Source organism: Gigantopelta aegis, chromosome 3, assembly GCF_016097555.1.
Source record: "Gigantopelta aegis isolate Gae_Host chromosome 3, Gae_host_genome, whole genome shotgun sequence".
NCBI lineage: Eukaryota > Metazoa > Mollusca > Gastropoda > Neomphalida > Peltospiridae > Gigantopelta > Gigantopelta aegis.
The window spans coordinates 23,477,555-23,491,122 of NC_054701.1; the positions used below are offsets into that span (position 1 = coordinate 23,477,555).

General features: G+C 33.0%; 1 protein-coding gene across 3 annotated transcripts in view; it reads right to left on the bottom strand.

Moving 5' to 3' along the window:
• Window positions 1–13,568, bottom strand: part of LOC121367719 (helicase SRCAP-like) — an 84,241-nt gene that overhangs the window by 49,935 nt on the left and 20,738 nt on the right. For all 3 annotated transcript variants that reach the window (XM_041492060.1, XM_041492059.1, XM_041492058.1), the window contains 10 exons: window positions 12,152–12,292; window positions 11,534–11,735; window positions 11,154–11,233; window positions 10,742–10,897; window positions 10,126–10,363; window positions 9,671–9,807; window positions 9,146–9,247; window positions 7,576–7,753; window positions 3,453–3,589; window positions 287–397 (listed from right to left, as the gene is read on the bottom strand). In XM_041492060.1, coding sequence (XP_041347994.1) covers window positions 287–397; window positions 3,453–3,589; window positions 7,576–7,753; window positions 9,146–9,247; window positions 9,671–9,807; window positions 10,126–10,363; window positions 10,742–10,897; window positions 11,154–11,233; window positions 11,534–11,735; window positions 12,152–12,292 — 1,482 coding nt within the window. The remainder of the gene's footprint in view (window positions 1–286; window positions 398–3,452; window positions 3,590–7,575; window positions 7,754–9,145; window positions 9,248–9,670; window positions 9,808–10,125; window positions 10,364–10,741; window positions 10,898–11,153; window positions 11,234–11,533; window positions 11,736–12,151; window positions 12,293–13,568) is intronic.

Genomic DNA, 13,568 nt, shown 5'->3' on the forward strand with positions numbered 1-13,568 from the left:
AATAGAGTGCGGTAAAGGAGCGTGATACACATTTATTTTCCTCTTTTATTAATATTTTGTTCCAGGTCTATACGACCAACAACAATTTTTTGAAGCTGGTTTGTAAGATATGGGTTTCTGTCTGGCCAAATCACAGACTAGTATCACCAAGTCAACCGTCCCTGGCAATGGCCAATACACAATCCACTCACCAAATTAACATGAATTTTACATCCCACTCCCAAAATCAATTTTCAATCATCTTCTTTTGCTAATGTATACTAGAATCCAAGTGCACATAAATTACCTCATCCAATATGAAGTATTTCCATTTCTTCCTCCTGAAGGCACCATGGTCTTGTATAACTAGTTTGTACGATGTTATACATACATGAAACGCATTGGTTTTACTCCAGCCCTGAAAAAAAAATTAACATTTATATATTGGACGTATAAAATTCAAACCAAACCATCTGACACCCAATCAAATTGTTCATAGATGTTTAAAATAAACTTTTTGTAAACGTTTTGTAAAATACAGGAAAGTGGTGTTTAAATAATTTTTAAATTGAATTTTAAGGACTTTGTTTCAAACGAGGTATCCAATGTCTAAACAAGAACTTAGAAAATGGAGCATAGAAGTTTGACAATAATGTTCGAGATCTTTAGCACCCAACTATTATAATAATAGTTAGGTGACTTTAAGACTCGTATTTACTGTAGAAATAAGAACCACATGTAAAAGTAACAAAGCACACTAGTAAAATAATATAACATTAGCAATTTTAAAAGTTAATGAAGAACAGCGAGTTCACATGTTGAGTATCTTTTAAATATAAGTGACCAACTAGTTAAAAAGAAGCCAATTTCAAAACATTTAACAACATTAAACTGACTAGTGTTTTAAAAACTAAAAAGATCCTACTGTCATGAAAACCATTGTATCTATGCTAAAAATTGTGTAGGTGTACAGGGATTTATCCAATTTGTTTACCAAGTTCCTATGTCTGGTGGAATTGGGGAAAAGAAGCATCATTTATTCATAACAGGGACATTTTTAGGCCACTAAATGATACAATGTACCATTGTTAAATTGATTTATTAAAGCAGACATAATTACAAAAAATATTGTCAGCAGTGTTCTCGCTGGGTGAAAATAAAAATAAAAAACAAAAACAAAACAAAAAAAAGGGGGGGGGGGGGGGGGGGGGGGGGAGAGAGAGAAACATTGCCATATTGTTGTGTGTTGGTAGACTGTGGAAAGACATACTCCTTATTTTCACAACAAAAAAGTGCAAAAAAGATTATACCAAATACAAGCAGACTCATCTTTTAATTGAACTGAAGATGTTATCGGTCTGACAATCACGAGCAGTTCCAGTTTTGCTGAACCGATCAAAGTTTAATATTATTATTTTAATAAAGATTTCAAGATATACGAAAAACAATAAAGATATTTGTAAAGTGATCCCCTAATGTTGGATACATGTTTTGTTATTTCTATCTTCACTGAATGAATCGATCGCTGTGATAAAAATATCGCCATCTGATAAAAGTAGTTTCGGTTTTGTAAAGGCGGTGTTATATATTATTTGGCACTCAAGATAAATGATTTTAATGATAAACACTACCACTTCCGTTGTTTTTGTAAGCGTTCACATCCCCTCAAAATTAAAAGTTTACCATATTTTATAAAGAACTGCTGAATAAACAGAATGACAGAAATGACAAAGTAAAAATCATCAGTTACAACCAATTATATCGGCAAGATAGTTAGTGGGAACAAAAAACAGAATGACCGTTCTGATCATGTGACAAATAAGTGGGGGGTTTTCAATCGGAGATTGCCGAATCCGTAAAAAATAAAAATGTTTTCATTGCTCAAATAAAATATAACTTTTAACATGTGCATTAACATACAAATGGATACAGGTATGGGACAAAATAGAGGCTGTTAAAAATACTGTTAAATTATGTTACGATAACTGTTGTAAAGGTTTCGTCAATTGCTTTTTTGATATCCAGTGTGCACGGATTGTTGGTTTTTTAAGCGTGGGAAAAAGTGTACATTTGTAAATAGTGGAGATAGGTGCTGTAAAATAAAGGAGGGCGGCAAAATGCAATAGCAGGGCAGATCGCCCTGCTTAAATGGAGCAGCGAGAACACTGAGATTGGGAATTTTTATTGCCACATGCTTTTGGGAAGAGGCCTATGTTCGGTACCACAGAATGTCTGTCTGGATAAATACTGTGTGTGTTTAACAATGAGACCATCTGCAGTTGTCAAGAAAGCATGTTTATGTTTTTCTTTTTACACATTTATATGTTACTACTGGTTCTGTTTCAAACAAGGTATCCATTATCTTAAAAAATATACAAAATGGAGCATAGTGTTTGACAATAATATTCGAGATCTTTAGCACCTAAATATTATAATTTAATAGCCAGATGACTTTAAGACTCGATTTTACTATTATGTGTCACAAGGACAACTGAAGCGATGAAGCAATTTTAAAATGTCACATTACAGCAATGATATGGTTTTGAAGACTAACATCTCTATGAGGAAAACTTCAATTTTCATTTTGTTTAACATCACTCAAGCATTGGATGTTGAACATTTGTCAATTCCGAAGAAACTAAATACATTTTTCCCTATTAGCAGCAAAAGATCTTTTATATGTAACACCCTTAGAGCAAGAACCCAGTAAACCATCAACTTAATGTTTTACCTTTTGGTACCATTTGACCCAACAACTCACACATGATAAATACAGATTATGTACAGTGTTGTAAACACAACAGAAAGCTATATTGACTTATTTTGATTGCATGTAAAATACTGAAATCCCATTGGTACTTACACTAAGACAAAACCCATCACCCATTTATATTTTCTTATAATCTTCCTGTGATTTTTAACAGTTTACTGTTAGCATAAGTAATGTTAGAGCAATAAATAATATTAAATACTATCATAATCACAACAAGTAATGTTAGAGCAATAAATAATATTAAATACTATCATAATCAATCTAGTATACATATTGTATCATAAATGAAACGATCTCTAGTTTTATGTACAAAGTATAGCTTTTTAACAAATAAAATGTTAACATTTTTCTGAAATGAATTTGTTACAAACAAGGTATCCATTATCTAAAGAACTTAAAGAATGGAGCATAGAAGTTTGATAATAATATTCGAGATCTTTAGCACCTAAATACTATAATAATACGTAGGTGACTTTAAGACTCGATCTTGTTAATGATAAAATTTTGAACTATTACTATACATTTAAGATAGGCAACTGATACAGATAAAAGAAATCAAACATCAAATTCTGTTTTAATGTCATTTTTTGGGGTTAATTTATCTTAGTTTTTTCTATTGATAACACAAAATAAAAATATAACAAGTCCAGAAAGTATTAATTTGTGGCATTTGATAATAAATATATATATATATATTAACCGTTCTCTTTTGCTTCCTTTCTTTCTGTGTGCCGTAGTAGGTGAGGATTTTGAAAGCAGGGCACCATTTTTTTAGTTCCATCTCCCAGTTAAGCATCACACTGGTAGGCACCACAATAAGGTGAGGACCCCACACACCTGAAACAAGCAGAACATTAATTAGTAAAGACAAATTAAGCACAAAAATCTAAAAAAATAAGTAGCGACACACCAAAAATCAATGAACGTTAATGGTTAACTTTCAAATTATTTGTCAGATTACAACCACAAACCAAAATTTCCACACACACAGATACATAGCCAAATCTTGAAAACATTTTTTCATGTACTGAATACAACATTGCCGATTAAAAGACAAAATACTGCAAGCCAAGATACATTTTACATATAAATTATTAAATCTCTTAGAAATGTTGCTTGCGACAGGTACCAAAAACATCACAATTGATGCCCTGGGGTTTTATACAAACATTTTCTCTATCCCTGTTAAGTTAATTCACAGTGAAGACAACACTTCACAATGATTGTGAGCATCGGGAAAGTTTGCATATTTGTATTGGTACACAAATTTGGGTGAAAAATAAAGGGTCATAATTTACAAATATAATGACCACAGCATCTATCCAGTAAGCCTATCATGTGCCACTGATAAAACACAATCATAATTCGGCTTATTCAATATGATTTCATGATAAACGTCACAAAAAGCCATCATTACATAAAACAGGTCATGGAAATTATGTGAACAGATTAAGTTTTGTTGTTTGTAATTTATTGATGTAGAACAGTTACAAATTTAGCATAAATTTGCTATGCTTCATAATTTTTAACAATTTTTTAATGTACATACATAAAAAAAAGAGAAAAAAAAAGGGGAGAATTTTTATATACTAATTACATATTACCATCACTAATTATAAGAGACCGTTAGAATGATAAAAACATGAGCTGACATGATTGTTACGAGTACTGGATTTGTAATCTTGCTCCAAACTTGAGCACTGTATGTTAAAATGATGTTTACATATTCCTAATTAATAGGCTATGTACATTCATTTTGAGAAATATATATTCATTTTCAATTTTCTGTAGAAATAGTTAGGTAATGTTAACATGTCATAAATTTTTCAAAAGTCAAAATAATAAAGCCAGAGCCAATTCTATCAGTTTTATACATTTTTTAAATAATTTTTTTTTTTTTTTTTGTAAGTAATGTTGCCTGCGACAGGTACCAAAAACATCACAACTGATGCCCTGGGGTTTTATACAGACATTTTCTCTATCCCTGTTAAGTTAATTCACAGTGAAGACAGCACTTCACAATGATTGTGAGCATCGGGAAATGTTTTAATATATGTTACATAAATGAGAAGTGCAGAAGCTGATACAGATTTAATATATACTCTTCAAAAAAAGTAGGGGAACCTGAAATATTGATGTTAACATCAACTATTAGACCAAACATATGTTTTGACCACAGACATCCTAGTAAAGAACGTTCAGACCTGTTTATCAACACACCGAAACACATTCCACAGTTTGCACATGCATCACAGAGTTGCCCTGTACACGTGCGCAAGGGTGTCATTCTCGATTCTGACAATTTCCAGAAAGGTCGATGAATCACTGTGGAACATTATTTCTGACAATCTTTTTCATTCTGTTAATCATACAGTTGTTATTGTTTTTAATCATTTTTATTATTTTAAATTTGCGTTTCACTGATAAAAAAAAATAGTCAACTTTAAAATTTCACTTCTGAACCCAATCGTCCTTCAAGAACTTTGGTGGTCATAAAACCTACTGTAACTACCAGTTATAATGTTTGCCCAATTAATTCACTATTATTATATAACCATTCCCCACAGCTAATATACCTTACAATGTTAGCAATTGTTAATTCTTATTAGAGTTCCCCTACTTTTTTTGAAGAACATATACAGAAGATACAGATGGTGAAACATTTATATCTTTTTAATACACGTGTACATGAACAGATTATCAAAATCATGAAAGTGATGTTTATTTCTATTGTAAAATAATATTCTTATTTTTCTAAATAGAACCACATTTTTTTTCTAATATGTATTTACTTCTAGCAAAAGGTATTTTCATAGTATGGGTAATTTCTTTAAAATTATTATTTTTTTTTTTTTTAAATAGTTCTTTTTTTACCTTTATAGTCTGCGAAGTTCCCCATTAAATGTCACTACTAGAATCAAATTCAAAATGGTGCCAAGATTGCAGAGTTGAGAATGATCATTCAGATTCATGTTACCACATGTGAATAAAGTCAACAGTAAATTTAAAAAATGGCAGTGTTCGCGATTTGATTTTAATAGTAAAAGTAATGATACTTGTAAACTTAACGTTTACTAACCTATTAGGTTACCAGGTCTGTGTTTTACAATGATTTCTCCATTTACAGATACAAAAATAACATTTCATATAATTTAACTAGAAAACAAAAATGTTGCCTGTGACAGGTACCAAAAACATCACAACTGATGCCCTGGGGTTTTATACAAACATTTTCTCTATCCCTGTTAAGTTAATTCACAGTGAAGACAACACTTCACAATGATTGTGAGCATCGGGAACGTTTGACTATTGCATCAGTTACTACAGGAGAACTCACTACACTCAATGCTCTCTCTCTTTTTCTTTTTTTTTTTTACCAATTTTCAGACAAGGAGAGAATTTTTTTTTTTAAATACTATAAAATGGCAATTTGCTATGCAGGATAATACCTAACCCAATCAATATAAGGCGTGGTGCAAATAAGATGAATAATACTTGAAGCCAGTATTGGGGGCACTGATAAATATATATTTGTTCTTGATATTATCTACATCCCAAACCTACAGACTAAACATGTTTCAAATTTCAGAAGAATCGGTCAACAACTAGCAGAATTACCAACATGAACATCTTCATAAACTGCACCAAATATCACTTTTGTTTTTGTGTGACACTTATAATTCATAAAAAATTATTACAAATTATTACTAATATTAGTGTTTTCCTTTATAAAGCAATAGAACACAAATATTCATGATATAAATCACATACCTAACGACAACAGCTATAAAGGGATATTCTGACAGTATTTTCAGTTAAAATGGTTAAATTCAAAAATCACTAAATTGCTTATTTTTAACATTGAGAATTGTGAAGATATAATAAAGAAAAAGGCTTTATTGGATAATACTGTTCATAGACTACAATTCCCAACATTACTAACCATCTTCTGTACATAGCACTTGCATCCTAAATTGCACCTGCTAAATATGTCCCAACGATAACAGTACAGTTTCCAGTCTGCATTATGCCTCCTGCATGCTATATTATGTGGCTGTGTTCATTTTAATTTTTCAGCTTTCCTTAATGCATGTTACCATCTTTTTATTTCAGAGACTCAGCTTTTTTAAGATATTACTCGTAGAGCATACCAAAATCTACATGTCCCAACCATAATGAAATGTGTCCCAACCATAATGGCTATATATTACTAAGAAACATCAAGCTTGATGGCATGTAAATAACCGTTTTTTGGGTGGTAAAATAAAACATGTACCCCATTCCAAAAATAGATGATTTGTGCATGTTTAAAGAAATAGTTTTTTATGTCAAATATACACACCTTATTTGCACCAAGCCATATTAACCTCCCAAAATTAGCAAACAAAAAGTCAATATATATTTTAAAAAACAAAAAAAAACATCCTGATATTTGTTTAACAGGCCAACAGATTTCAAACTATGGCTTGCAAGTGTTTATCACAGTAACTGCATTCTGTGGTTTGGAAAGCTGTAGAACCACCCCACAGGCATCAGACATATGGTTAAGAACCATGCAGATAATGAGAAAAGAAGCCTGCTACCGCCACTCCATGGTCTACACTTTTCGATTAGCAGCAAATAATTTTCTTTACATGCACTATCCTGCATACAGGATAGTACATACTACAATCTTTGTTACGCCAGAAGTGGAGGATTGGCCAGAATAAAAATTAACCCAATGGGTCCCACCAACAGGTTAGCATGTGACCACTTGGTTACATATGTCAAAAGTTTATTAATGGAGACACAAAAATTAAATAACTACTTTCAGCATTACCCACCTTTCTCACAAGCCAAATGAGCCAACACAGCAATGGTCTGTATAGTTTTGCCTAAACCCATTTCATCTGCCAAAATGCCATTCAGTTTTTTGTTGTACATTGTTGCCAGCCAGTCCAACCCAACATGCTGATACTCGCGTAGTTTGTGTTTCAACAAATGTGGAACTGGAGTTTTCACCTGAAAAAATATTTAAAAAAAAAATAAAAACATACATGCTATCAACACACCATTCAGTTCAGGCAGTAAAAAAAACAACCGTCTTAGTATGCGTGTCTTCATATTAAACAAAATCATTCTGGGAAGCAATCAAACCATTTGTGAACCATAGCTCTGTGATACTGAACAGTGCTATATCAAGTTTTAATCAAGTGTTTCAAACAAATTGTAAAAGTTTGTTAAAGGGACAGACCCTAGTTCTTAAAGACTAAGGCATATTTTTAATTATTAGAGTCATTTATGATCACTAAACTAAAAAATTACTTATATTTTATTGTTTAGATTATCCATTTCCGTACAACCAAAGTGTTTCTAGCTATCCTGGTGTTTCTGATATCACAAAATAAAAATTTTCATGTTTTTAAAAATGCACATGTGTCTGAGAAGTAACAGTGATGGAGTCGCGTTTTGATCGATTTTTAAGGGTATTTCAACGTCACAGACTTTTGTTTCGCTGTTGTATCCAAATTTGTTACAGGTTTATAAATTAACCAAATTAGTGTCCATTTTATGGGTTGAAACTAGGGTCTAGGTGAAAAATATGCTTTAGTGTTTAACCTTTAGACTACTGGATTAATTTGTAACAAAAACCACGTTGAGTGGGTACAAGTTTATAATTTGTACTCACATATATTCACTTAAATGTTTTATAAATACATGAAATAAAGTTCATATATGAATCGGTAAGTATAATTTTCGTGTCTTTTTTGTAATGTTTGTTATTTTTAGATCGGCTAATGATGATTAAAAGTAGGCAAAAAATCGAAAAAGTTGCATTTACTTACGGGCATTTGTGGCCAGCTGTCCAGTATTTATGTCCATTATTCCCGATAACAGTGGTTTTCTGACCAGAATTTTTTTTAAAACCCGAACTACGATTCATATTGCAATATTTGGTAATTTTCGTTGTTGGTAAAACGATCAAATTTATCATCAAATTAGCTGTCACAGTCGGCTATCGATCCCTGAAAATGACCGCGACGTGCCGCCATTGTTGTCAAGCGAAAATACTTGCCGAAAACCACTTTTTGAACACAAAATTTCACGGTATTTTCAATTGAAAAAATCAAAACAAAAGCGACCATTTTGAAAAAAAATCATTTTTCTTTTATTATATTTCCGTTTCCGGTGAGTGTCGTGTGCAAAACGGCGGGAAATATGAATTGGGGAATGCACTGTATACAGTGTACAGTATGTCGACTGACGTGACGTCGGGCGAGATATCTCGCCTGCAGTAGTCAGAAGGTTAAAAACTAGGGTCCGTCTCTTTAATGCTTGGTGGAATTCAAATATATTCTGTGAATGGTGAATAATGTAAAAGTTTTTTTTTATTAGCTATTAATTTAAACTCACGTCTGTTGTTTCCAATGTGTAACCTTTGGGCTGCAAGCTTTCTGCTTCTGCTGCAATGTCCGTCAGTTCTTTTCTAGGTTCAGCAATGTTATCAGATTCCTTCTGTAAGAGAAGATAAGTAAATTATTCTTCAATCAATTAGTGTCATCGAGTTAATTCACATTGAAAATATTACTTCAATATCTAATGCGAGCACTGAAAAGTTATGTGAGTAACCATTATTACTCTTTAATTTAAATATACAATTCTTGGAAAATTTGTGGATAAGACAAATGGGCCATTCTATTATTTTTTAAAAAAGAAGTATTTTATAGCCATGGAGCATTTAGCTATATGTTATGCACTACAATAAATAATAAAAAAGTGTTTAAAAAAGATAAAAATAAATAAAAGAAAATAATTATTACATTACAACAATGCTAGGCAACCTAATGTTCTATATTCTGCTGGCAACAGAAATCATGATAATCTTTTCTTTCAAATATTTTTTATTTATGGTCATCCAAACCACTATGTTCAACACACCTTTGGTTCCATGATGGTCTTGGCAGCTGATTCTGGTTTTAACAGAAACTCCAAACCCACATCAGACTCGGCCTGTTCTCGCTCGCTATCCTCTTCATATTCCGTGGTCGATTCCTCGTCACTTTGTGCCTCAATATCTGAAAACAATCATCAATGTACAGTTAACTAAAAGAGGTAATAGAAAAGTTAACCATTTAGCCTTAAATGCATTAACATGCAGACAACAGAAACCATCATGAATTATAATTCAAACAGAAAATTAACATGAATCTACATTTGACAAAAATTAAAAAGTGGAAAATGTAAAAAAAAAATCAGAAGCTGTGATGGCCATCTTTAATCTTGATTCCATCTAACAAGACCTGATCAATATTCATTTAAACATATCCAACTGTGTAACTAACTCTATAGTGTAATTATTGTTAACAAGATTAATGTTAAAAATTTGATTTTACCATCATCCGAGTCATTTTCAGAAGATGATTCTTCCTCTTCAGAATCCTCAGGCATCTCAAAGTCACTGTCGTAAGCTCCTGCATACTTCTTCCTCAATTCTTCAATGGACATTTCACCTTCATCTTCAAGGTCTTTCAATTCCTCCTTATAACTGGTGGATTCCAGTTTTTCCTCCTCTTCTATAGTTTCTTCTACATCCTCTTCAGAACCACTGGCTGAAAATTCTCCATCACTACCCTAAATTAACAATTTTAATACATCTTAACACACAAATTGTTGGTAAAGACAACCAATCTTTCAACAATACCAATTTGGATAAATTACTGCATCAGACCATAACATAACATGGCCATCCATAAAATAACCACAAATGATGCAAAATGACATCCACATAATTAACAAGTAGAATGTTTTCAAAATGAAGCAGAAGTTAAAAATGTGACGTCAGTTAAGACCTATGCCTCATCACACATCCCTGATTCAAAATTAATTTTCAATAAATTTCTATACTACAACATTCTTCTCTCAAGGTTCCTATCTGAATGTGTCTGCTAAGTGAGCTATAATTTAACAATATTTGTTTTAATTTTGGATTATAAAAATACAACAACTTACCTTTTTCTTGTCATCGGTTGTTTCATCATCTTTGTCACCCAAAGGCTCAATAGTTGCAGGTTTGGCCAAAACTTCCTCTGGTAATGATCTTAGCAGCTCTTCTATTGGAAGTTCACTTTCCTGGTGTAAGGCTTCAAGTTCTTTCTTCTCGGCTTCCTGAGAAACAGCACACACAACTGAGATTACAAACATGGCTCTCAATTTACATACAAGTAGGAATAATAAAATCTAGATGTTTTTAAAGTCATGTGGCCTCCACTGAATAAATGGTTTGTCTTGTCAAATGATCCAAAACACTAATATGCTAGATAAGATTTCAAGGATATTTAAGTAAAATCAAAATCACAACAAGCCAAGGGTGTGGTTTGTGTGAGCAGTGTTATCTATCATAGATCATACATTAAGTACAAACCTCATCCATTCCCGATTCTATTTCTTCTTTCTCTATTGTTTCTTCGTCATCACTAGCAGTGCCGACAGGACGGAACTCCACTGCAATAAAATGTTTCATACACAACACTGCTCATATCAAAACACAAATGTTCGTTTTCTATCATCTTGCAACAATACCCCCCCCCCCCCCCCCACCCCCTACAAAAAGCCAACAAACACCACTCAGCCCCACACTTCAACTTTAAAAAACAAAAAGGTAATGAAAAATGTCACAAAATCCATTATTACATTTCATAAATAAATTAAATATTCAAGATGAATAATCCAGTGATGGAGTTATTTAACACAATATAATTAGAAATCATTAATATTGTGATAAAAACTGTCTGATCCTCTTACTATCATCTCCTACATCGCTAGAATGATCTGGAGATGTCGCAACAGAGTCACCAACTGACGACATGACGCTTTCTCCTCCCTGCAGACCAGCAGTGAGCCAGGTTGAGTATTTTTCAGTTTGATCCACTATGAAGTTCAAGTGCATATCCAGCGCCTTCTTCCTCTTCTCTTCTAGCCTGCTCTGTTGCTTATATTGTACAACCTAAACAGATATTCATTTTAATTTATAAAACAACTATATTATAGGGTAATGTCTTTTGTCTGTGTGTGTGCACGTGTGAAAAACATAAATATTTTGGAATAATAAATGTTTTTACACTTTAAATGCCATTTGTAACAAACATAAAACACTGCCAAACATTTTTTCTTTCAATTGATTGTACAAGTAGCATTCATGACAGGGATATCCATAGAAGTTTGTTTTAGTCTGGTTTCGGTACCTAAATTTATGAAATGAGGAATAGCACAAATGGGGGCAGGAGTGTTGTAGTCTACTTCTGAAATTGTTACTGAATTTAATAACACAATATCACATTTTAACAAAAATGTTCAATCTGCAGACTATAAAAATATCTGTTAAAATAATCGGGGTACATATATATATATATATACTAGTACCTTTTCAATATTTGTCCAAAATTCTTTAATAATTTTGGTCATTTGGCCAGCAATTTTCTTCAACTTTTGAGCCTCTTCTTTTTCTGCTTTCAATTCCTTTTGCTCCAATTCTCTAAAGTGTTTTGATACCATGTTTGAAATCTAAAAGAAAATACATATGCAATTATGTATATTATCAAAATTCCTGAATTAAAACATCAAAATGTTAAAAGAAAGTCAATTTGCATCTTAATGACAGATTAACTGCATCTATATTTATAAATGTAGTAACAAATTAATCTCATTGGAACAAAATATTCAATAAAATTTATTTGAAAGTTCCATGTGATCACTTCAGGAGTGATCTTTAGCTCAGCCTGATTTTTCTCATTATTCACAAAGCAATTTACCACAAAAAGAAAATGAAATGAACAAAAGAATCAATTGTACAAATATTCTCATTCCTAGGCAATAGTGTGTTGCATTTATCATTGCCACTATAAACATGAAGTAGTTTTAAGTGGAAGCAGAAATGCTTTGATATAGCCACACTGTAATTGAAAGGAGTTATTATACAGCTTCTTCCAGAATGAGTGTGTGGCTTTCATAGCTGGCACAACAAAAATGCATCTTGATGAGAATTTTTTTTTAGTTTAGAGTACTGTAACTACAGATAAGTTACCAATGAAAATCACAAATTCCCCTAATTTTTGGTAGCAGAAATTTAATAATGAAAAAACCCAAAATTTAAGAGCTTGCATGAACTCTGCTTAGGATTATAACAAAAATTAAAATATACTCTTCAAAAGAAGAAACGCAAAACCATTGTCGTAACATTTGGAGAATTGATTTAATTATTGAATGGTGAGTCCGATAATTACCTAATGTTGCAGGATTGTTCACAATTCACTCTAGTCCATTGTGAGTAAGTGATAGGACACACCAAGGTCAAGGTCATCTGGAGTCAATACCGGGTGTGGCCTCCACGTGTGTTGACAACTGCCTGGCACCGCCTGCCCATTGAAGCAACCAGAGTACGGATGACGTCCCGGGGGATGGTGGCCCACTCGGCCTGCAAGGCTGCTGCCAGCTCGGGCAGGGTCTGGGGCTGTGGTTGTCGCTGTCAGAGGCGTCGGTCCAACTCGTCCCATAGATGCTCAATTGGGTTCAAATCCGGTGATATCGATGGCCAAGGAAGGACATTAATAATGTTGTTCTGTAGGAAAGCCGTTGTGAGACGTGCTGTGTGAGGCCTGGCGTTGTCATGTTGGAACACTGCGTTGGCGTTGGCCATAACTGGAACGATGTGTGGCCGGAGGATCTGGTCAATGTAGCCCCCCTGTGCATTCAGGTTGCCCTGCACGTGGACCAGGTCAGTTCTGCCAGTGCGTGATATGGCTGCCCACACCATGACACTACCCCCGCCGAATCTGTCCAC